Source organism: Danio rerio, chromosome 23, assembly GCF_052040795.2.
Source record: "Danio rerio strain M-AB ecotype USA chromosome 23, GRCz13ab, whole genome shotgun sequence".
NCBI lineage: Eukaryota > Metazoa > Chordata > Actinopteri > Cypriniformes > Danionidae > Danio > Danio rerio.
In genome coordinates this window covers 29,233,132-29,258,904 of record NC_141043.1, presented here as the reverse complement: position 1 = coordinate 29,258,904, position 25,773 = coordinate 29,233,132, and the positions used below count along the sequence as shown (strand labels likewise).

The 25,773-nt window shown below is 33.3% G+C and overlaps 1 protein-coding gene across 6 annotated transcripts in view; it reads left to right on the top strand.

The window, feature by feature from the left end:
* The window catches only part of magi3a (membrane associated guanylate kinase, WW and PDZ domain containing 3a), a 261,327-nt gene that overhangs the window by 221,581 nt on the left and 13,973 nt on the right, over positions 1–25,773 (top strand). For 3 of the 6 annotated variants that reach the window (NM_001365194.2, XM_087305883.1, XM_087305885.1), the window contains 9 exon segments: positions 3,623–4,195; positions 10,192–10,223; positions 12,246–12,438; positions 12,514–12,608; positions 14,749–14,941; positions 18,348–18,542; positions 20,547–20,732; positions 23,214–23,310; positions 25,176–25,281. In NM_001365194.2, coding sequence (NP_001352123.2) covers positions 3,623–4,195; positions 10,192–10,223; positions 12,246–12,438; positions 12,514–12,608; positions 14,749–14,941; positions 18,348–18,542; positions 20,547–20,732; positions 23,214–23,310; positions 25,176–25,281 — 1,670 coding nt within the window. 6 annotated transcript variants of the gene reach the window in all.

Sequence of the window (25,773 nt, the reverse complement as noted above, 5' to 3'; positions counted from 1 at the left end):
GAGCACATTTTCATTTTTGGATGAACTATCCCTTTAACGAATAATCAAATTGATTTCCTAGTTTATTATTATTATAATATATTGTAATTTATTATTAAAAGTATTGAGGACTAGTTTATCCAAAAATAAGAATTATGTTATTAATTACTCTCTCTATGTCTTTCCAGTTGCTTGAGAACACAAATTAAGATACTTTAGATGAAATCTGAGAGCTCTCTGGCCTCCATAAACGGCAGAGAAGTTCAGAACTTTAACTAAAACATTCTGTGGGACTTCATTGGTTTAACCATAATCAAACTAAAGCCAGAGAACAATTTTTTGTGTTAAAAATAAATGTAAACATGGCTCATTCACCAATGTCTAATGTTTATGCATTAAAGCGTGCTCCTGCATTCTCGTCAAGGTGTGCATTTACTACAGGCAATATCACGTATAGCTATTAGAGTCTGTAGTGCTACATTCAAGCATCATATTGTACATAGCAAATATGAGAAAGCTCTGGAATTTCATTTAAAATAACCTAATTTGTGTTCTAAAAATGAATGAAGCATTTTATAATGACATAAGTAATAAAAATATTGCTTTTTGGGTTTGACTATGTTTTTAATAACCTTAAAAATCTGAATAAATCTGAATATACTCTGAAAATAGCTTTTTCTTACTTTATATTATTCAGGTTTTCTTATGCAATATTCATCAAATAGCCAGTTAGAAATAATATTGTTTTTTCATAAACATAACATCTAATTTCACCCATAAGATTGTCGTGACTTACAGTAGAAAGCTATGATGCTCCTGAAAGAATCTTTGGCAGATGGTGTGCCGGTATTACAGTATGAGCAGCAGGATGACTCAGGTAGAACAATCGCTTTCAAGAAGTGAAGCGCGCCTGGACGGATGCCATTGATTGTTCCAGAGTACAAAAGCATACAGGAATCCCCCCACCGTCCTCTGCACTGATCAATAGACACATTCACCATTGGATAGACAGACTAGACTGCACCGACTGAGCGGATCATTGACTTGAGCTGGAGTAATGGATCTGTGGCCACTGGCTCTTTATCACTGAATATCATACTCGTTCGCTTTCCCCAGAGTATAACAGAAGGAGCCAAGACTCGAAATGAACAGTTTAAACACACTGGCAGGATCTGTGTTTGAGCTGAAACCGATCCCAGATCACAGTCAGCTGCACAGTGTCCACATGCACAACAGCCTTCAAAAACACCACGCGTAATAAAATCTTATTAGAAACTGATTTAGAAGAGTCCGCTGAGATGGAAACTATACTTAAACATAAACAACGCTCTTTATATGAAGTGCATTAGCATGATGCTAAGCTAAAGCTAATGCCATAGCTCTTAAGTTGTGTAGACTACTAGATAGTTCACCCAAAAATGAACTTGTTCCGAAGCAGTTTGATGCAGTTTGAGTTTCTTTCTGGTTGAACATGTAGGAATGTATACTGAAAAATGCTGGGAAAATACTCTCGTAGTATTTTTTGTTGCTACTATGGATGACAATAGATGTGTTTTTTTTTTCCATAAATATTTTTTGGAAATATTTTGTTTTGGGTTCAATTAATAGTTGTTTTGGATTAACTATCTGGTTAAGGATGCAGTGCTGCTTTAGATTGTCCAGAAGTAGGTATATATAAGAAAATCCACTGCAACTGCTTTTTTGCTGTTTAATGAATTGTTAAACACAATATTCCAATAAGCACAAATTTAACACAAATTTAGGTAACACTTTACAATAAGGTTCATTAGTTAATGCATTTACTAACATGAACTAATCATGAACAACACATGTACAGCATTTATTAATCATAATTGAACATTTACTAATGCATTATTAACATCCAAGTACAAACTTGTTAACATTAGTTAATGCACCATGAGTTAACATGAACTAACAATGAACTACTGTATTTTCATTAACTAACGTTAACTAGCATGAACAAATACAAGAGTAAATGTATTGTTCATTGTTTGTTCATGTTAGTAAATGCATTAATTAACATTAACTAATGAACCTTATTGGAAAGTGTGACCCAAATTAAATTGTTAATTTAAACACATTGCGTTTCATATTTATATTTGTAATTTATGCTCAAAACAGTCCCGATTTATGAAACTGATTAATTTTTTTCTTTGCCATGGTGACAGTAAATAATATTTGAATAGATATTTTTCAAGACACCACTTCTATACAGCTTAAAGTGACAAATGAAAAAAATATATAGCTTAAAGTAGCTAATAATATTGTTCTTAAAATTTATATATATACATTTTTATTAAAAAAAAAAAAGTTTTTTTTTTCTAGCCGAAATAAAACAATAAATATTATCAGACATACTGTGAAAATTTCTTTGCTCTGTTAAACATCAATTGGGAAAATTTTTAAAAAGAAAATAAATTCAAATGGGGAGGCTAGTAATTCTGACTTCATTACTAGTATTTATATATATATAAATATATAATATATATATATATATATATATATATATATATATATATATATATATATATATATATATATATATATATATATATATATATATATATATAAATATAATATATTATAATATATTATATATAAATATATATATATATATATATATATATATATATATATATATATATATATATATATATATATATATAAAAGGGGTTTAGAGACAAATTAAACTACTGTTAGTCAATTACTTTTGTCTGGAAACTTAAGTACTAAACCTGCAAACATAACAATAAAAAAAATAATAAAAGTTTGAAAAAAAATGACAATTTGAAATCACTTAGCAAAATTGCTAAAACTAAAATATAAGATTATGAAAATGAAAGCTAATTTGAAATATTTATAAATGTTATAATAGTGTGTAAATCGAGTGAAAAGTGTTCCAAAAATTTAAGTTCCTACTCAATGAAGAACAAATTTAGTATTGTCTTGTGCTCTGTACACATAACTAGGCCCACATGAAATGCACATGCAATAAAACGCAGATTTCTATTATTTACTTGTGTAAATATGTGTACATTTCTATTTATTTAGTTTTTAAATCAATTTCAGTACTATTATTGACTAATATGAAAATGTTCATTGGATTTATTCGCAATACTGTTTATAAATTAATACATTCTGTATTTTAGTAGATATATTTTATGAGAGATAAATTTTGTTTACCAAATAAGTGGATCTAGATGGATTTGTATTGTAAACATTAAAAAGGTTTTAATTTTTATTTCATATATTAAGTTTTTAGTTGCGATACTCCCAAAATCATTCCGCATAAATCTGAATTTTTACAAAATTCTGCACAGAAATAGCTAAAAGTGTCCACAGATTCTGTCTGGCCTTACTCATAACTTAGTTTACTATTTGTAACAGGCTTCTTATCCAAGAAAGAAAAACGTGGCTAATGATTGCCACTGAATCTAATGTTGACATTAAAGAAACATTCATTTTTATTTGTCAGTCCCAAGTAAATGTCATTTAGCCTTGTTTGTAATAATAACTCATCATAGCTTACTTTTGATCATTTTAATAGTCTTCACATGCAGCACTCTATGATTCAGCACACAGCCGGCATCTCCTTCATTCGCCTTCTTCCTGTCTCCTTCAGGTGACGTTATTGTAGACATAAATGGTGCATGTGTGCTGGGCAAGACTCACGCAGATGTGGTGCAGATGTTCCAGTCAATCCCAGTGAACCAGTATGTGGATATGGTCTTGTGTCGTGGATACCCATTGCCAGAGGACACCAACTCCAGCGAAGAGGGCACAGGAGACATAATGACCGCCATGCCAGGAATGGACGGCCAGCCAATCCATTTAGATGGCACCGCGCCCCTGCAAGACCTCCATTACATGAGCGCTGATGGCAGACTCCCAGCTGCAGCGATGCCCAATGGACGCCACCCCGAGGCAGGAGAGAGCACACTCCTGCAGCCAGAGCTGGTCAGTGTGCCACTGGTGAAGGGGCCGGGTGGTTTTGGCTTTGCCATTGCTGACTGTCCGCTGGGCCAGAAGGTGAAGATGATTCTGGACGCGCAGTGGTGTCGGGGCCTGCTGAAGGGCGATGTGATAAAGGAGATCAACAGACAGAACGTGCAGACGCTCAGTCATGCGCAGGTGGTGGACATTCTCAAAGACCTGCCGGTGGGCAGCGAGGTCAACGTGCTGGTGCTCAGAGGAGGTGAGGCAAAGAGGGTTATATGGGTATCAGTGCTTATTTTGACTGCAAACTTTGATTTTAGTTTTAATTCATTGCCAATTAGTTTAAAGGTGCAGTAGGTGATTGTCTTCAGAAACATTTTTTGTTGTGCTGGTTGAAAGTCTCTTCACATTCCAATAATAATGATTACAGTAAATGATCTAAATGTGTTTAAATGTATTTTTATATTCTGGGTAAGGCATAAAACTAAAAATGTTCACCCAATTAAATATTGTCGGGCATACATCTTCCATAATTCCCATAAGTAGCTCAGCTAGTTAGTAGCACACTAGTAAACTGTCTGTAAACAAATGCAGATTTGAGCTTTTGCGGATCTCTGTTCACGCATATCTGCTATTAGCGTGTGCACGCCTAGATGAGCCTCGCGCGTTCACAACACGAGACAGTCACTGTCACAGTGAAATCAAATGCTGAATTGAAACTTTTTTAACTCCTGAATCAATATTGGAGTTACTTTTGCAACCTGGAGAAAGGACGACACCGCAGCTGAAGTATTTCTGTTAGACAGGTAATGTTCTGTTTTAAAACTATTTTAGCTTCACGCAGAGCTGATGCAGATGTTGTTGTTACAAATGGGTTATATGCACAGACGTGTTGTTCAATCCACTGAAATCTCTTGGTAAAAGATTGATGTGACTATTTTCAGTTTCATAAGAGCTTTTTACTGCATCAATATTGTAGATTTATATTTAGTTTAACAACAAAACGTTGGTCAATAGCACTATTCTGCCTAGCCTGCTTTACTGAGCTGAAGTTGCTTTTATATTCACATTGGGTCATTTCTGAACAATGACAGCCATGAACAATGACAGCTCCCGATATTGTTTACCATACTACTCTGAATATTCGCTCTGAAATAGCATGTAAGTGTGGCTTAGTAATAAGTGAAATTCCTGCACGCCTTTGGGCCATCCACTTCATCCACTTCTAACTGGCGAATGACATGAACTAGTGTGTTGGTGGTTTGCTGTCGTGTTGCGGTGGGCACGTTTGCGATTTCAGGAGGCAATGCTTTGAAACACAATCCCTCCCCTGCCATCCAAAGCTAATAACGATTAGCATTTTGGCAGATCAACTACTGCACCTTTAAGTCATATTTTAGTCTTCTAAATTCATTGTAGTTTTAGTCGAGATCACAGATGTCAAATCCAGTTTCTGGAGGGCCGCAACTGCACAGTTTAGTTTCAACCCTGCTCCAACACACATACCTGTAGGTTTCAAACAAGCCTAAAAGACTCACTTACATTGATCGGGAGTGTTTAATTAGGCATGTGGTCTAGTTTTAGTCAACCAAATTTAATATAATTTTGTAGCTAATATTGACTAAAATGCCATTTAGGTTGTGATATTTTTGTTTTCTGAATTCATTGGCGGTTTATTCCGCTGTGGCGACCCCAGATTAATAAAGGGACTAAGCTGAAAAGAGAATGAATGAATGAATGAATGAATGAATGAATGAATGAATGAATGAATGAATGAATGAATGAAGCCAATTGTAGTTTTAGTCTAATAAATTTAATATGAAAATTATCTTTTAGTTGATTAAAGTCTAACCAGTTTAGTTCTACCAGTTTTTGTCATTTAAAACAGTTTTCTATTTAGCTTTTGTCTTGTTTCCATCAGTGAAAAAATACCATTGTTAACAGTTCAGTGACAAATAATTTGTCTTATTATTTGTCAGTGAATACTTGTAGGTTCAGTTATGGCACAGTTATTTTAATAAACAGGCTGATACATATGACAGCTCATAAAAACAATGAATATACACTGGTGATCTTAAAGTGATAGTTCACTCAAACATGACAATTACTTAATCATTTACTCTTCATCGTTCATTCATTCCTTTTCATTCGGCTTAGTCCCTTTATTCATCAGGGGTTGCCACAGCGGAATGAACTGCCAACTTATCCAGTGAATGTTTTACAACGCATGCCCTTCCAGCTGTAACCCAGTACTGAAAAGCATCCATACACACTCATTAACACACATACACTATGGCCAATTTAGTTTATTCAATTCATCTACTGTATATCGCATGTCTTTGGACTGTGGGAGTAACCTTCATGAACACAAGAAGAGCATGCAAACTCCACAAAGTAGTGCCAAATGACCTAGCCAGGACTCAAAACAGCAACCCTCTTGCTATGAGGCGACAGTGCTAACCACTTTATGAGGTTTTTTTTTTTTTGTCTGTTGAACACAAAAAAGGATATTTTGAAGAAAGTGGATACCCATCGACTTCCATAGCAGAAAAAAAAAATACTTTGAATTGTCAATTCAACCAGCCTCCGGCATTCTTCATATACATTTCAGTATTCTGTATTCAACAAAAAAAAGAAAGTCAAATAGGCTTTGAAAAAGTGAAGGGTGAGTAAATGAAGTTTCAAGTTTAAAATAATTTAATATGTGTATATTTATCAAAATACAGTTTAAAAGTAATATTTTAAATACAATTACCAATGCAAATATTTTTAATATGCTTCAAATGTATAATTTTGCTGCATTTTTGTGATTGTAATTTTTAATTTGCAGCAGCCACAGAGTGTTTGGTCTTAGATGATCTTTCAGATATAATTTGAACACTGATAGTTATTATGACTTGTTTATATTTTTTATTAATGTTGAGGTTTTGTGAAAACTAATACATTTTTGATGTAGGATTATAAAATTGTTGTTTTAAATTGAAATCATGTTTTGCAGTAGGACAGTTTTACTGTATTTTTAGTCAAATAAATACAGGCTTAGTGAGCATGTGTGACTTATTTAAAAATGATAATATTTTAATTCATTTTATTTTATTTAAATCTATCTAATATTTGTGTGGTAACACTTTTCATTAAAGCTTCGTTTGTTACCATTGGATAACCGTTAGTTAACCTGAATTAACAATAAAAATGTAATTCTACAACATTTATTGATCTTAGTTTGACCTATTAATACAGTTTTTACCTATTTATTTTAAAGTACTGTAAGTAATGCATTGCCTAATGTTAACAAATATACATTATTGTATTTATTTATCTTTCTATTTATTTATTAATTTTTGCTTTTGTTTTAATAGTTTTGGTTTTAGGTAACAATAAAAACACTCTCCTTTGCTCACCCTCATGTAGTTCCAAACTTAGACAGAATTATGTTTTTTCTCTGAAACATTAATTTTTGTGTGTGTGTGAAAAGGTAAAATAACTTCTGTACGCTAAAAATGTGTGAAAAGAGTAGTGTGAGACGCATCTGAGATGGTGAGAGCCAAATAACTGTATTTGTGAGTGAGAGATTCTCACATTGTGCTGATCCTGATCTTCATAAAGCACAAGAATACAGTTAACGCCTAAAGGAAAGAGCAATCATGCTTGCACACTGCCACACTGAAAATGGATCTCATAATCTCAGGACAGCAGGTTACCAAAGTGATTAATGTTCATTTGTAAAGTCATTAAGATAAAGTAATGTCATTCTTAATTACCGTACTTCATTTCTTCACAAAAGTCTCTTGTGCTGCTGTGGTTTTGCGGATACTGTATTAGTAGTTTTATATACATGAAATTTGAGAAAACTGAGTCTATACCATTTCTGCATTCTCCAAAACTTGTGGCGAAAATCCCCAGACAGTGTTTTAATTAAGCTGAAGGCCGTATTTGCATGCACAGCAGTGGGCGCAGAGTGGCTGTACACACAGATCTATATTGCATTAAGTCTGTGGTTTGTCTGGAGCCCAAGTGAAAATATCAGGCTCTTTTGTTCACTTGCTCACTTCCAGGTTTCAGCTGTCACAGTGATGCCGATGGATTGTGGCTGCTAAAGGTCAAGCGTATTCATACGTTTCATCTTCGGCTTGTACAAACATGGTTATATGCTTAAAATTTGCTCAAAGCATTACTTACAACCGATTCTGATGTTCCACATTTTTTTAAAAGCTATGTGGTGTTACTATTAATAACGATTATGCAGTATTTATTATATTACACACACATACTGTATATAAATGTGCTTGCCAAACTATCAAACCCGCACTGTGTGAATAATGTCATCTCCTTTAGTGTTCGAGTACTCATTGATGCAGTGTGGAGTACACTGCCCCTTAGTGGCCACTATGGATTTTAGAACAGTGGATTCACATAAACTCATTTAAAGTCCTGATTCAGGAATTAAACATTCTGCACTGGTTTATGTACAATTTCAATATGCAAATGATGATGCAAAGCTGAAAGTTGCCTTTAGTGTTACATCATCCTTCAAAAATCATCCTGATGAGCTGATTTGGTCAAGAAATATCACTTATCAAATTAAATCAAACAAAACATTTAAATATTTTTTTAGGTTGTCAGCCTGTGATTTTTTTTAACTGTGAAAGACTTGGGAAATTCTTTGATGGAAAATAATAATAATTATAATAACAATAATAATAAAATAATTGCCCATTTATGCAAAACAATCACATTCGGAAAGACGCTTGCTTGTTTTTTCATACATAATTAGTAAAAATATAGATATAAAAGCTTTCATTGGGGAGATAGCTTTTCAGATTGTCTTTCAAACTTTGTACTTTTTAGGTAAGGCTGTATGATATTGGAAAAATCTGACTTTGCGCTATTTTGTTTTCATGTGGTACATATTGCAATATGAATATAATTTCACCAGATTAATTGATTAACTCTATTTGTAAAGATCTCATTCATTTAAAAAAAATTGAGACGATCAAGTATTTTTTATGCAGTGTGTTTGCATAAATATTAATAAATTACAAGCATATATAAATACAACAGAGCAGATCAAAGTAAAATAACATTTTCTTGTTTTTTTGATAGCCTAACAATATTCAGGAGTAGAAATTGAACAATCAAACATAAAATAGCATAGTCATCTTTGTATAAACATTTTTTTAAAAATAAGAATATCTTTATGTTTTAATATTTAATAAATAATCTAATCAAGCGATGTGACTATTGTGTCACTGCTCAAACCATATATTGTGCAACCCTATTTTTAGGTACTAATATGTGAATTTTAGAAATTAATATAGACCTTTTTTTAAAGAAATAACCTCAGTGACAGCTTTTGTACTTTATTTCTTTGTGTGAAGAACTTTTAATCTTAGTCAAAAGGTTTTTAAAGTTACAATGCGTTTTTTTGTTTAATGTATAATGTTTGCAGTAAGCACTAAGCAAACATATATATTTTTTTATTTAAGCATACACTGCTCAGCATAAATAAGTACACCCCTCTTTTTTAAATGAATATTTTCTACACGATGCTCTACAATAAGATATTTTGTATATATTTCAGATTTGTCAGTATCAACGCCAAAACAGCTCTACTAATTTAACTAGGAAGCTTAAGATCAGGGTGCAAAAATTACTACTCCAATGAATATAATATTGACAAATATGAAATAAAATTTTACGAAAGAGAAAATATCAAGAGAACATAAAAAAATGTATTTGGTTAAAATTTTGTCATTTTATTTTCCAACACCTTATTTGAATTCATATGTATTTTATTCCTAAATGTGTTAGGTGACCTCACTCTTATTTTGATGAATATAACTGTTAATAAAATGTTGTATTTTTATTTTTAAATGGACCTAAATATATAGTCTATATTCACTGATAAAGAGGGTGAACTAGTATATATGCTGTATGCACTGTATGTTGTTTGTCAGCATGCTGACATCTGCATTGACCAATCCAGTGTTGTTTGGAAGCGGCGCTGCCTGTTAAGTCGACCAATGACAGATAAATTAAAATGTGATTTGGAAACCTGTCTGAAATGCACATCATTACAATTAACTTTGGTGTGACTCATTTCACTTTTGGAGGCTTTAAATTGCATAAGGGAACTGACGAATAGCCTTTCTCCAGCAATAAACAGCCCAGTCTAATAATTTAATCTTGTAACACACTTCTCCAACTGTACTTGCTGATTCTAATATCCTTCTTTATCTGTGTTTGTGCCCGCAGGTCAGACGTCTCCCGTGAAGTCTCTCAAACCTGTAAGTTCGGCTAAATGTCTTTTAATTACACCATTTTTGTGATTTAATTCAGACACACTAGGGATTTTTGATGAAACGAAGATGAAGAAAACGGTATGAAATATTAATCGGCCCTCGTTCTGGGTTCTTCAGCGAAGCTTGCAGTCGTACATTATTCACAGAGCAAGTGCCAAACGCTATAATGTTATTTTAAGAGCAGGATGTGGTGAATCACTTGAAGGCAAACACGAGCTTCTGCAGCGAACATCTCTGCTGAGTCAACAGGCCCTCAGGAGCAAAAAAATCTTCCTCATACTGGCTGTAATGTAGATGAGCTGTTTCAGAGCAGATATAAACAATGTGAGTCACATAGACGTGCTTCGAGGGGCAAATTATGAAAGATCTGAGCTTGATCGGTACTGTAAAAAATAATTCAGATCCGTTTTTAAGACTCCTTAAACTTCTTTAAGAGCATGTGACCAAACGTGGTCCTGGAGGGCCAGTGTCCTGCAGAGTTTAGCTCCAACTTGCTTCAACACACCTGACAGGACAGTTCTAGTATGCTAGTTAGAAGCTTGATAAACTGGTTCAGGTGTGTTTTATTGGGTTTGGAGCTATTCTCTGCAGGACACTGGCCCTCCAGGGTTGCATCCGAAATCGCATACTTCCATACTATATAGTAAGCTAAAAACAGCATGTGGGCCAAGTAGTATGTCTGAATTTATAGAATTCGAAAAACAGTATGTGAGAAGTACCCGGTTGGCCTACTTCATCCGGCAAGATTCTGAAGTGCACATCCGGTGCACGCTATGCTATCCCATGATACACCATGAGAAGTTTATGTATGGGAGTAAAGTGAAGCAACTGACGCCGGTAGGTCATGTGATCGAGACAAAATGGTGGATGTAGTACGTCAGAGTTCCATTCATACAACTCTCATTCATACTGTTGGAACACACTTTTTTAACAGTCGAGTAGTAAATAGTGGGCGATTTCGGACACCAGGACTGAATTTGGGCACCTCTGATCTAGAGTATTAAGAGTCAAAGAGACATCTGTGTCTAAGACACTTTACTTGTATCTATTTCATGCTTTCCTTATAAAAAAGCTGGATAAATACAAGTGCAGTGTCTTATTAATGAACTTATTACATGAACCAAGCATTACCAGTACTTTTGTGAAAAGCAAATGTCAAAAAATAGGTTAAATGATGATCTTTTACAGTAACTTTAAATAATTATATTATTATTATATATTAGACACTCAGTGAGTGTCTTTTGGATAAGATGGTAAGGTAAGGTCCTGACTCTCTGTGGTCGTTAAAAATCCCAGGATGTCCTTTGAAAAAGAGGGGTTTAACTCTGGCATCCTGGCCAAATTTGCCCACTGGCCTCTGTCCATCATGGCCCCCTAACCATCCCAATACTATAATTGGCTTCATCACTCTGTCTGTCTCATCTCCACCAATCAACTGGTGTGTGGTGTGCGGCCTTGTGCAATATGGCTGCTGTCGCTTCATCCAGGTGGATGCTGCACACTGGTGGTGGATGAGGAGAACCTCCCAATGTGTTCTGAGTTTTCAGAAAAGCGCTATATACATGTAAGGAATTATTATTAATCTAATTTGATTGCATAAATTAAAATACCTTAAAACATCAAGATAAAATGTGTATAACTTTAAAAGTAAAGTTACCTGATCAATTTATTAAAAGAAGGTAAAGTAACATAAAATGTTGTCATGAGTTTTTGATCTTATCATTTTTTTGTAGCGTGCTGTAAAACAAAATTGTGATGACACACTTAAACATATCATGTTTCCATACAGGCTGGTTATCTGTAATATGACTCTAAATAAAGCAAATGTGTTTGTCATTTAGACTAACTTTGAATGACTGGATGACAAATAGTTCAATATTAGCCAAAACAGTCTGTTTTTTATTGTTGAAAATCATTTGACATAATGAATATTGAAGAGCTCAGCTCATATCTGGAATATCACTGAGGGCAGTTCTATAATCAGTGTGTCTCCATCTGTTCATTCAGATCACGCCAGCGATGCCCATTACCCAGAAGCAGGACATCATTACCACCAGCTCCATCAGTACTGACACTCCCAGTCCAGCTGAACCTGCGCCCCAATCCCTGCCCTTCCCGCCACAGCTCATTCGCTCCAGCTCCCCAAAACTGGACCCAACAGAGCTCTACCTCAAGTCCAAAGCAATGCAGGACAGCAAACGTGAGATCTGCCTCAATGCTTACGAATGATCTGCTTACTTCACTATATTTACAACCAATTTTCCTGTTCTCTCAGCCATCAACACTAAAGAGCTGGATGTGTTCATCAAGAGAAACCAGGAGACTGGATTTGGGTTTCGAGTGCTTGGTGGAGAGGGACCAGATCAGCCAGTGAGTGATTTTATAGTGATTTGTCATCGTAGTTTGTTTCCCACAGACTTGTTTATTTGTGGCAACACTTCAAATCCATACACACAGTGATTTATAAAAAAAAAAATAAAAGAAATCAGTTCAGCAATTAAATGTTGAACTTGTGGAAACAGCAAAGTAATTATTAGCAGCTTTAATTAAATGTGTTTGTAGGCTTCAGAAAATAATGGTATTTTGTGTGTATGTGTGGTTTACTTTTTATTATTTGTTTGTTAACACAAGTGGACTACAAAACCAACACTTGAAAACAAGTCTTATGTTGCAAGGGTCTATTTTTTTTAGAATAGACAAAAATACAATGTGTCATACGTGTCAAAATGATGGATTTATCCTGATACATGTACTGTATATACATATAAATGTCTATACATATAAATACATGTATATAAATATGTCAAAATATAGTTTTTATGCCAAAATCATTAGATTATTAAGTTAATGTCATGTTCCATGAATAAATTTTGAAAATGTCATACTGTATATACAGTTGTAGTCAGAATTATTAGCCCCCTGTTTATTTTTTCCCCAATTTCTGTTTAAAGGAGAGCAGATTTTTAAACACATTTCTAAACAACAGTTTTAATAACTCATTTCTAATAACTGATTTATTTTAACTTTGTCATGATGACAGTAAATAATATTTAACTATATTTTTCAAGACACTTCTATACAGCTTAAAGTGACATTTAAAGGCTTAACTAGTTAATAAGGGTTAACTAGGCATGTAAGAGTAATTATGCAGGTTATTGTATAACGTTGGTTTGTTTTGTAAACTATTGGAAAAAATTTGCTTAAAGAGTCTAATAATTTTGACCTTAAAATTGTGTTTAAAAAATTAAAAACTGCTTTTATTCTAGCTGAATATTTTCAGAATTTATTCTAGCTGAAATAAAACAAATAAGACTTTCTCCTGAAGAAAAAATATTATCAAACATACTGTGAAAATTTCCTTGCTCTGTTAATCTTCATTTGGGAAATAATTAAAAATTAGAAATTAAAAAAATTCATAGGGAGGCTAATAATTCTGACTTCAACTGTATATTTAAAAAATAATGTTCGATTAGTGATGTGCTAAGCATTTAGTTTCAGCTATTTTACATGCAATTTTCTTAGCATTTAGATTTTTCTGAATCAAAAGATTTCATATTTTTAAATAGTTTTTACCCAGTTAAGTTTTATTATTTCCTATCAAGCAATACGTAAATGGTTAGGTTCATTTATTAAGTTTTAGGTGATGTATAAATCTTAATTTTGAAAAAAAGACATGTTGTTCTGTAGTCCAAGGTCACATATTGTATTCACTAGGCAATTTAAGGAGGATAAAGTTTATTTTTATAATCCAAGTCACACACACTAGCTTTAGTTTCACTTATTGCTGCAGCAATTCAACATCAGAGATCAAAGTCTTGCATGTAGGAATGCTCTTCTGAACTTTTTCTGTCATTATTTGCTTTGGTATTTTTGGGTGAAAATGTGAAGCACTGAACAGGTGCTCTTTTAGGCTATTTACTGGGAAATGTATTGGATTTGTTTCTATACTAAAAATGTCTACTTTATATTGCTTTTTATGTTCAATGTCATTCATTGCATTGTTTAAATGGTGCACAATCCTCTATAGAAGGGAAAATCCACAAGTGTGCGAGGAACGGCAAGGCATTTTGGAAGGATTTATTTGAATTAATTTAGTGCTGATTAATCATATCTAAAAGAAAATATTTACAAATACATGTATGTTTGTTATGTTTATATTAAGTTATTAAGTAATATTAAAGTTAATAAAGTTATTACAACATTGTTTTAGCTTTTTTTATGCTGTTGAAGCTAATTTATGAAAAATATCATGTTGGTTGCATTGACAACAAGATTACCATGTACCTGAATGTTTGTTTTAGTGACGTGTGTTCATGAAATTCAACGCTGTGCATTTCTTTACAGCATAATATAATTAAACTGACACAAACTGTCTAACTTTTTTGTGTCATTTATGATCACTCGAGTTATGTCAGTGCTCACAATGTGAACAAATAAATCAGTGTATGGGAATCTCTGGATTGTCAGACCACACAATGGCATGACCTTTAACCACAGTGTCTTTCCTCAGGTGTACATTGGTGCCATTGTTCCTCTGGGAGCCGCAGAGAAAGATGGCCGGCTGCGGGCTGGAGACGAGCTCATATGTATTGACGGCGTTCCTGTCAAAGGCAAATCTCACAAACAGGTTCTGGAGCTCATGACTAACGCCGCCCGCAATGGCCAGGTCATGTTGACCGTGCGCAGAAAACTCACCTTTCAAGGTTTGTATTTATCTGATTACTGTGTGTTTATGTACATATCCTCCAAAGGCTTCATTCATTTTCAGTCGCTGATGTTTGGACACAGATTCACTCCCTCTGAGGACTGAATGTTTCACTCTATTAGTTCTGAGTGAAGGGCAGAGTTGAACAATAAAATATTAACCACCCAATCAAATTTTAATGACCGCTGTTTTCAGTCAAAGCAGAAGACTGTTTATGTGTTAACAAAACAATGACTCAGAAGCACTGAGTAACCGGAAAAAAAATGTCGCCTCGAGACACACACACGCACACACTTGTGTAATTTGGAAAAAACTTCTAATTATGAAGCTATTACGAGTTTGGCATTTTGCCTCATAGCAGCTTTTTTCCAACACTTTTATAAACATTCTCTTGTAGATGTGTTAAAGCATTCTGGGATTCTGTTCATTTGTTTTATTTCACAGTGAGAATTGTTGAGAGTTTTTTTTTTTTGTTCTTTTATGAATGATTAAGCCCAGATGGGATCATTTTGCAGAATGGATGTAAATGATTAATTGTAGAGTGTTAATAGATGCTTAAAGTATAGTCATAACACTAGAGGTGGGAGTGTGAAACTAGAACTGGTAAGTTAGACTACTACTCATCATTGACGTATTACTAGGACTTTCCATGTCAAACTATAAACACGATCTGCTCCTCTCTGAAAATAATCCTATTGTAATATGGGCATTTTTATTAAATCAAAATTATTAGCCCTTTAGTGAAATATTTTTTTCTCAAGCGAACTTTAACAGAGGACTTTTTCCACAGTATTTCCAATAATATAAATTTTTCTTCTGCAGGAAGTCTTATTTATTTTAATTTTGCTAGAATAAAAGCAGTTTTTAAGAAATATTTCTGTTTTGGAAGTGTGACACATTGGCTTAGTGGTTAGCACTGTTGCCTCACAGCAAAAAGTTCACTGCTTCGAGTCCTGGCTGGGTCAGTTGGCATTTCTGTGTGGAGTTTGCATGTTCTCACCATGTTTGTATGGGTTTCCGCTGGGTTCTTCGGTTTCCCCCACAGTCCGAAGACATAGGTGAATTAAATACACTAACTTGGCCATAATGTATGAGTGTGTTTATATGAAAGTCTATGTGTGTTTCCCAGTACTGGGCTGCAGCTGGAAAGGCATCCACTGTGTAAAACATATGCTGGATACGTTGGCGGTTCATTCCGCTGTAGCGACCCCTGATGAATGAAGGAAATAAGCCAAAGGAAAATTAATGAAAATTTTTTGGATTGTCTACAGAACAAACCACTGTTGTCCAATGACTTGCCTAAATAAACTAACTTGCCTAGTTAACCTAATTATCCCAGTAAAATTACAATTTAAGCTGAATAATAGTATTTGGCTACCATGTACTTGTACTGTTACTATAGCAAAAAAATAAAGAAATTAGTTATTATATATTAGTTATTAAAAGTATTATGTTTAAAATTTGTTTTTAAAAATCTTAATAAAATAGATAATATAAAAAAGTTTTACAGGAGGGCTAATAATTTCCCCCTTAAATGTATGTGTATATATATTATCTTATACATGTTAAAAGTTTAGTAAGTTGATTCATTTGTTATGTTTAAAATAAACTTTTGTAAGTTGGTTCGCTTACTAAAATCACTTTATTAAAATTATAAATTAATTATGATATTTAAAATATTATAAATATTAAATGTAGCTAAATAGATTTTAAAAATCTAAATCTTATTAAACATGTAATTAAAACTAAATTAGGACTATATAGTACAAGTCTGGGATGTTTATTGTGGAACTAAGCTGGATGGATCTGTACATTTATACTTTTTAAATACATAAATTGATCTGTTACAGTGAATGACAATGAAGCAATAGTTCACCTGTATTTTGTTAAGTGTGAAGTTCACAATTGTTTATACATTACAATACATCCATTACTTACATTTACATGTTGTCTATGTATACAAAGTCACTTTTCTTAATGTAATTTAATCCCCCCCCCTCCAACACATCTACAATACATATTAATTCATGTAACAAATATACTAAGAACTTTACAATATCTAAAAGCTGTATTTAATTGTATTATATGAAAGTTTCCTTTTTAATATATTTAAGAATATATTGTTCTTTACTTTTCTTTTCCTTTTTTTGTTTTCTTTATTTGCACAAGACTGCAAAAAAAATAATAAAAAAGAAATAAAAAGCCATAATGTGCAGAAAGAGGCCTAAAAAGCCCTAAAGGCTTATTTAGAGCCTCTACCTAAATAATAATAGAACACGATAACAAAACAATTACATTCAACTAATGCTAAATTACAAATTCAAGTGAGTAATAACACACACAAATAAAATTACAAAATCACATGCACACACAACCAAAAAATGAAATTAAATCGTACAATACAATAGAATTCTTACAAAATTACAAAGCAACATTAAAGTGATTCCTTATGCATCTCTTACAACCTCTTAAAGAGGAACAATATTTTTTATTATATGAGATAAATCATTCCATTATTGAATACCCCTAAATCTAATTGAGTATTGCGCTCTGAAATGATCTGGCATGTTAACTTCATTTGAATAAAACATGTACATAAAAATCTATGTTTGAAAAATGTTATGATCTTAGATGGAAAGAAGATGGAGTTTCTGAAATAAAATAGTGGATGAAGTAAATGAATTTGATCGAGTTGATTTCCTTACAAAACACTATCTGCGCTAGGATAAAAAAATGAGCCTCCTCCATTCGGCCTCTTTACTTTCTCTTTACTTTACTTTTACTCTTTACTTTCGTGGATAATAAAATGGTGTTGTAAGCACTCTACTGAAGACAGCCATTAGCAGCCATTAGAAAAGAAACATTTTGAAGAGTATTAGGGGAAGTGCTTGACCAAACTATATTACAATATGAAAGATATGGATAAATAAAACTGTAATACAATGTAAGAAAACATTCTTTAGTAACAAGATGCCTAACCCTCCTAATATACCAGTTGATTTATATATTTTCCTGCCGACATGATCTGCTTGTAGTTGCCACTTGAGGCACTGCAATAGATTCAGTGGTAATTTTGGCTAAATCTTTAGGATATGACTTTTGATCATTTATTTAAGTTAAACCAGTTTGCATAAGCAATTATACTATCGTTTGTTTTAATAATGACTAAATAAAAGTTTGTTAAGACAGAACTAAGGTTGTATCGTCGGCAAACGTTACTGGAGTAAGAGTATTCGAAACATTTGAGAAGTCATTTCTATAAATAAGAAATAGCAGTGGTCCATTCTTCTGACATTTCAGCAGCCAATAATCTAGTGATCCTTCTTAAATCTGTGATGTTCAATGTGTAACTAATAATAAATCTCTGTAGGTTTAATCTGTGATAATTGTATATCTTTGTGCAGATCGAGAGGAAGATGATGGAGTTTATCCTCCGGCTCCTCAGGCTCCAGCGCTGGTCAACGGATCCCCCAAACCGTCCCATGTGGAGGTGTCCGGACACAGCCATCCTCAGCCCTACGACGTCACACTTCAACGCAAGGACAATGAGGGCTTCGGCTTTGTCATCCTCACCTCCAAAAACAAGCCGCCGCCTGGAGGTTAGACGTGACTGTTCTCTCAGTCTATCTCTTCTCCTGTTCTTCTGCCTCTACAAACTGATAACATGAAATCTGATCTGCATTACGACTTTCATCCAGTCACTCTATAGTGGCAGTTATACTAATAAAATGGAAGCCATTTCAGCTTAGCTGTGAAGTATTATAGCAATAAACACAGAGCTGTGAGAAAAGGACTCATTCAGTGCTAATGGCTGTTTCTGTTTGCTCTGAATAATGCTGTGAGCGTTTGTTGAATTTACTAGTGAAATGATGTAACTTCTGTGACACAAGATATTTTTAGGATATTAATCTCTATTCTGATCAGATGAAATGGCTTTTTGCTTACTGTGATTTACTGCCAGCCCCACTGTGTTCAGTGTAATAATAGAAATGTTTTAATAATGAATAGTTAATAATATTAACAAATATTGCAAGTTATATATATTTAATTATATTATAATATATTTTATTTTTCTTTTGACTCCAAAAAGACTATTTAAGGATCACAGTGCACATTTAAGTAAGTAAAAGGTGATTGATATAGCACCTTTTGCAGACATTAAGTTTACAATAAAAGAAAACTGGAAAACAGGTTAAAAGAAAAAAAAACATATCAATAAAAGAAAACAAATTAAAACAAGTTAAAAATCCCAAAACAGAAATACTAATGTAAAACCAGCTCACCATACTGTTAATTAAAAGCTTGACAAAAAAGATGTGTCTTTAAATGCTTTTTAGTTTTCTCAGGGTTCAGTTACAGAAAATTGTCTGTCTATTTGTTGGAGACTAAACAATCCTGCAAGAGAGACAGTTTGTCTAGTCTGTCAGGTTTAAAAAAAATATATAATTGTACATCATCTGCATAGCAATGATAAGATACTTTAAAACTACTAAAACTCTCCGTCAAACCGCTAGGTTTTACCCTTTTTTAATCATTTAAAATTGATTAAAACTTTATTAAAAAATTAAGTTTTTTATAAGTACAGGTCAGATTAAGTATGTCTTTACATTTTTATAAAGTAATTTAATCAAAGCAGTTTATACAATCAAAGCTGTATTTGTTCAGATATGCAGTACTAGTTAGTGCTATTTAAATTTTAATATATTTAGTTTTATAAAGTATTTGAATGTTATTCTGAATTTTCAGCATCATTACTTTAGTCTTCAGTATCACGTGATATTTTAGAAATCATTCTAATATGCAGATTTTCATACAAATATCCTAGTTTTGGCACTTTTGCTGATAACTTTTTTGTAGAAAAGGGGATGCATTTTTTATAGGTTTTTTAATAGAACGTTTTAAAAGTACACAATATATTTGAAATTGAAATCTTTTGTCCCATTGTAAATGTCTTTATTGTCAATAGTACATGTATTGCTGAATATTATTAATTTCTTATCATACTGACAAAAATCATACTGACAACAAACCTTTAATAACCATCATTTATAAATATAGCAGGTATTTAGTGAAGTCTTATTTACCGTACTGTATTTTAACATGGGAACATAAAACCTTTTATTTACACTGTTATATTTTAAATATAAAACATTTTGTAATAAAAAAATGCTCTTATTTAATGGCTTAAAAGTCACAAAGTATAAAGATTTAAATTGATAAGTAACTAGTATTTTGAGGTTGCACTGTGATCCATAAAAAGAGTCTAATAAAATGCCATCAAATGATTAATATGCTAAATATGCCTGACAATATATCATTTCCCTGTATAACCTAATGTTACACTGAATGACATTTTAGTCTGCGTGTGATACTCATAAAAATATCTTAAATGTACCTAGGCATATAGTTATGCACAGAGCAAAGAATATGAAAGCTGTTTTGATCCCTGAAAAGCCTTTTTCATCTTTTACCCATACACAAGTATCACTTTCTGGAGTTCCTGACAGCACGTCACAGCAGTTTAGAACCTCCTCAGATCTTGTGGCTCTTTTGGTCTGTCAGTGCAGTATAAATGAAATAAGCATCGATCTGTGTGTTCTCAGTCATCCCGCATAAGATTGGCCGGATCATTGAGGGCAGTCCCACAGACCGCAGCGGTCATCTGAAAGTAGGAGACCGCATCTCTGCCGTCAACGGACAGTCCATCATTGACCTGTCACACAACGACATCGTGCAGCTCATCAAAGAAGCTGGAAACGCCGTCACCCTCACCGTGGTGCCCGAGGAGGGTGAGCTCTGGGGAAAATATCTTGGTAACCAGGGTTTGAAATCAACTTTTTTTCAGTTTAGTTAATGACCTTTTAGAAAATCTATAAGCCCAAACAAAAATATCATCACAGCTTAGCTTTGAAGTCTGCATGAAATCAAAATTTACAGTGTTTATTTTGCTAGCTCACATTGTTATTTTTAAATTGAATAATTAATCTGTTCAGGTTATTCCACTGAATAAAAAAAATTTTGTTTTGGTAATCTTCAATCAAATTTTAACCATGTGTAACTGCATTTGGAGTGGCTCTCTTTTTGCTGATGTCAACCTGAGGGCTTCTATAGCATGTAAATCAATATAACCTTAATCATTCCCCTCTTACAGTTAGTTTGCTATTAGAGAATGATTCAGAAAACAAACAAAAAAATATGACCTCTAATCATTGCTCCATTTCATCTGAAAGTACATCAACATACTGAAATAAAATTCTCAGGGCCTTATCATACACCCGGCCCAATAAGGCGCAAGATGTGTTTGGTGCAATTGTTTGCTATTTTCAGACCAGCACAACCCTAATTTTCACATTTTACACTAAGTTGTTTAAATATCAAATCCATTTACACCACTTTGTGGACTGATGGGTGTGTCGGCCTATAAAAGAGGTGTGTTAAGGCGCATTGTTGATACGTTGCTATTTTGAAAAACTGAAATAGACAGCGCCATTGACCATCTAAAAGCAGATCTAAAGTCCAGCACAGAGCTGGGGTTAGTTATGCGCATATGTGGGTATAAAAGCTTACACATTGCTTAATACACATAGGATGTACAGCAATACACAAATATCCATATATGAAAAAATTAAAGGATTAAAATGTTTTCCACATAAATATTAAAACCACTACTTCATGCCTTCATGCTTTTTTCAGTTCATTCATGAAAAACTGCATTTGTATAATGTGATAATTATTAGCAGTATTTTTTATTATATGCATATTTATATTTGTTTTTATAAAAACAAATTTAGATTTGTCCACCTGTTGGGTTTTGGAGATGTATGCATCACCTTATGGGGCATAAGAATAGGACGTGTGTTTGGATATAAATCAGTTTTTTGACCACACTTCGTTATTATTGTTAATTTTTTCGTTTGCTGGAAATTAGAACTGAATTTAGAAATAGTTTTGAAACAAATCTTTGCACTTGTCTAACGAAATTAAAGATGTATGATAACGGCTGTCTTCAGTGGAGTGCGTACAACACCATTTTCTTATCCATGAAAGTAAAGAGTAAAAGTAAAGTAAAGAGAAAGTAAAAAGACCTAATGGAGGAGGCTCATTTTTTATCCTAGCGCAGATGGTCTGTTTAACTGTTTTCTTGCTAGTAAAGCATTCAGTTTTTCCACTTACAAAGTCTGCCATGTAATTAGCAAATCTGCTATGGCGTGATGCAACTGACTCTTAAAGGTAATGTGAGATGAGACTCTGATTGGTTTAGTTCATGTTATGCTCAAAACACACCCATAACTCATTAAGAGACTAAGCACAACATTCTTAAAATAGCAAAAGTGGATTCAGACATGCCTTTAATGCTTTAGACTTTACGCCTAGATCGTTAAAATAGAGCCCTCAGTGACTTAATATTTAAGTGATAATATTTAATCTGATTAAAAATCACAAAATTAATTGCATATTTACAGCAGTCCATCAATGTTTGGAGATACAACATTCTCTGTGTTTTCTCTTATTATACTAACAGCATTAATTGTGCTGTAGCTTCTAAATGTAGCTCACTCTAAGAATGAATGTTTAATGCTAAATACACTGAAGATTAGCAGACAGGCTGTCAGTGATCAGCTTCCAGCTAGCAGTTTCCTTACTAAATCAATACACTGATTGAAACCAAACCCCTGTTGACATCCATTTAAAAAGTCAACTCGTTTTCACTCCAGATGTAATGTGTGATAAAATAAAAACCATCCTCCATATACTAATAATCTAATAATTATCATGACAGACAGTGCTCGTGTCTGGTGTTAATACCTTCTTTGAAGCTTCTATGCAAGATGCTGTATTTTTGTGCATTACAATGTTTCCTCATCTTCTAAATAATAATAATCGGCACAAGACTAAACAAGTAGTTTTATAATGCACATAAACCGATAGTAATGGAATTGTTGTAGAGGTTTTGTTAAAAGTGGTTAAAATCCATCACAGTTTTATATGTATACTGTTCTTATGAATATTTATGAGAAGATGCAACATATTAGTACATTATTATGATAGATAATACACTTAAAAAACAACTTTTAATATGCATTTTGATTACATGTTACATAGAAAGGATTACTAGTATATTAGCTCTTTTATTTCTGGAGTGGATTTCATATTTATTTTTTCATTAACAGAAAAGATTGTGCATTTGATTTCGAAGTTTGTGATTGCAATTTGGAAATGGGTTGTGTTTGTGTGTTTGCGTTATGCTGATAAACCTGTTTATTTTTCAGAGCACAGCGGGCCTCCGTCAGGCACTAGTTCAGCCAAGCAGAGCCCAGCCATCCAACACAGAGCCATGGGACAGCAGCCTGCCAGCCGAGAAGACAGGTACTGCACTTGCCAGTTCAGTCATCACATACACACAACCACATAGACTATTAACATACATGCTCTTAGTTTTCTTTTGTGCCTTCATTTGTATCTCTGTTTGTGGTTGTTAATCATTATATTTCAAGTACTATAATTATCCAAACATCATCATTTATTAGAAGTTTAGTACATGTCACAGCTTTAACAATGTAGTTTGGTATGTTTTCCAAAACATTCGAAGAAGGAAAATTTATATTTATTTGGTAAAACTTTACATTTAGCTAATGTATTTATGAACATAGAAAAACAGTGGATCTTTTTTAACATCAGTTAAAGGGATAGTTTACCCAAAAATGAAAATGATGAAGTTTTTGAGTGAACTTCACCTTTAATGAAAACAAAGTCTTTAATTTTTAGTTCGTGTGAACTCACAATGTATTAACTAATGTTATTACACGGCTGTTAACTAATCTTATTACATGGCTGTATTTGCTTCTGATTGGTCAGTCGAGACTTCCAAGGTATGTTATTCCAAGCTAACAACTGCTAAATTGTTTGGCACCAATCTAGTGACTGAATAATGCACAGGTTTTTCTATGCTCCACCATCTTCACTCTGTCAGTTGAGTTTCTTTCTTTCACTTAACGAGTTAATAATCTAATACAACTCAAAATAATTTTTGTGTCTAAATAAGCCAAAAGCATTTTCATAGCTAAAAAGTTTAGGCGATGTTTTAGGCGATTTTAGTTTTAAGGCTGTTTTCTAAATATTTACATTTATGCATCAGTTTTCAGATTTTCAAACAGTTTTATCTCAGCCAAATATTGTCCTGTCCTAACAAATCATCAGTGGAAAGCATATTTGTTCATCTTTCATGTGACGAATGAATTTAATTTACAAAAAAAATGACCCTTACGATCCATTTTGTGGTTCATGGTCACATATATACTAAAAAGCAAAACCAGATTTTAAAATGTAAGTAATATTTTACACTGGTACTGTGTTTACTGCCATTTTAATTAAATAACACAATTTTTGGTGAGCATAAGGTTCATTAAACAAACCAGCTGATCCCAAACTTTTAAAAGATTAATTATATCCACTTTTGGACATTTGTTAACAGACTTAGCAAACTACACTTAAAAATGATGTATGCTGTTTGATGAAACCACTTGTTTTAAATGAGCTGAAACATCACAGGTTTCCTCCAGGTGCTTCGGTTTCCCCCACAGTCCAAAGACACGTGCTATAGGCGAATTGAATAAGCTAAATTAATTGCTTCATGTTGTCCCAACACAAATAGATTGTGTGGAACCCATTTTTACAGTTTAGTGAAGATGAAAACTAAGAGACATGATTTAATATAATAACATTATATTTATATTAAATATGATATTAAATATTAAATGTAATACTATATTAACATTTTTTAAGTATGCAGGTAGAAACAAAAGTGAAATATTAGCAAAACAAACTTTTACACCTGTAAGTAATCCTACAAGCATGATATCTATGACCACTTCAATATCCTTTCATTTTCAATCGCATCCTTCCAGTCGTCTTATATGACAAGCACTCTAACAATCTCTTTATTCAGTTCCAGCCTGAGTTAAGGCCCAGGTCATCCTTTTTTCGCCATAAAACTGAGTGGATTTGTAGTTAACTCGCTCTGCTCAGAGCCTTTGCCCACACTTAACATTAACAAAAAGGTGTAATGAGGTCTGGAAGAGACTCATCCTCTCCAGTATTTAACTCCACATTGTCATGAACAAAAGCAGTCTAAACCGTGTCTTCTAACAGGACAGCAGATGAAGGGAGACGCTCTGGTTTTTGTGTGCAGCAGGTCATTTATTGGCCTAAAGCTTTAATTGTGTGTCATTCAGGAATGGTGTGGAGACGGAGGAGAGGAAAGACAGTCTGGGCCGAGTGGAGTATAAAGCTCTTCCTCAGGGGGAAATGGGGACTGTCATCACCTCAGGAATAAAGCAGGTGAGACGTGATACGCTTGCGGTAATAGAGCACACAGATTATTATTATTATGCAGCGGACTTGTGCACTTCGATTTTATGCAGCCCACGTTTTAGGAAGATTACATTTCTTTTAAAACTTTGAGATTGCTTTTTTAAGTTGGTGTATTTGGTTACCAAGGTGATGAGAATGTCAGTGAAGAACATGCTTGAGATGAAATATGTAATGTGGAAAATGACATTAATATTTATATTCTGCTCCATCTACTCCAACTATAATTGCACAGGAAAGTAAATGTGCCTGTAAAATTGTAATTAGCAAGAGCAACCGATATTATTGGTTTAGGATGTGATGTAAAATGAAATGTTCATTGTGTTTTATGAAAAAAGGAAAAAATTTGCATTGCTAATCTATCTATCTATCTATCTATCTATCTATCTATCTATCTATCTATCTATCTATCTATCTATCTATCTATCTATCTATCTATCTATCTATCTATCTATCTATCTG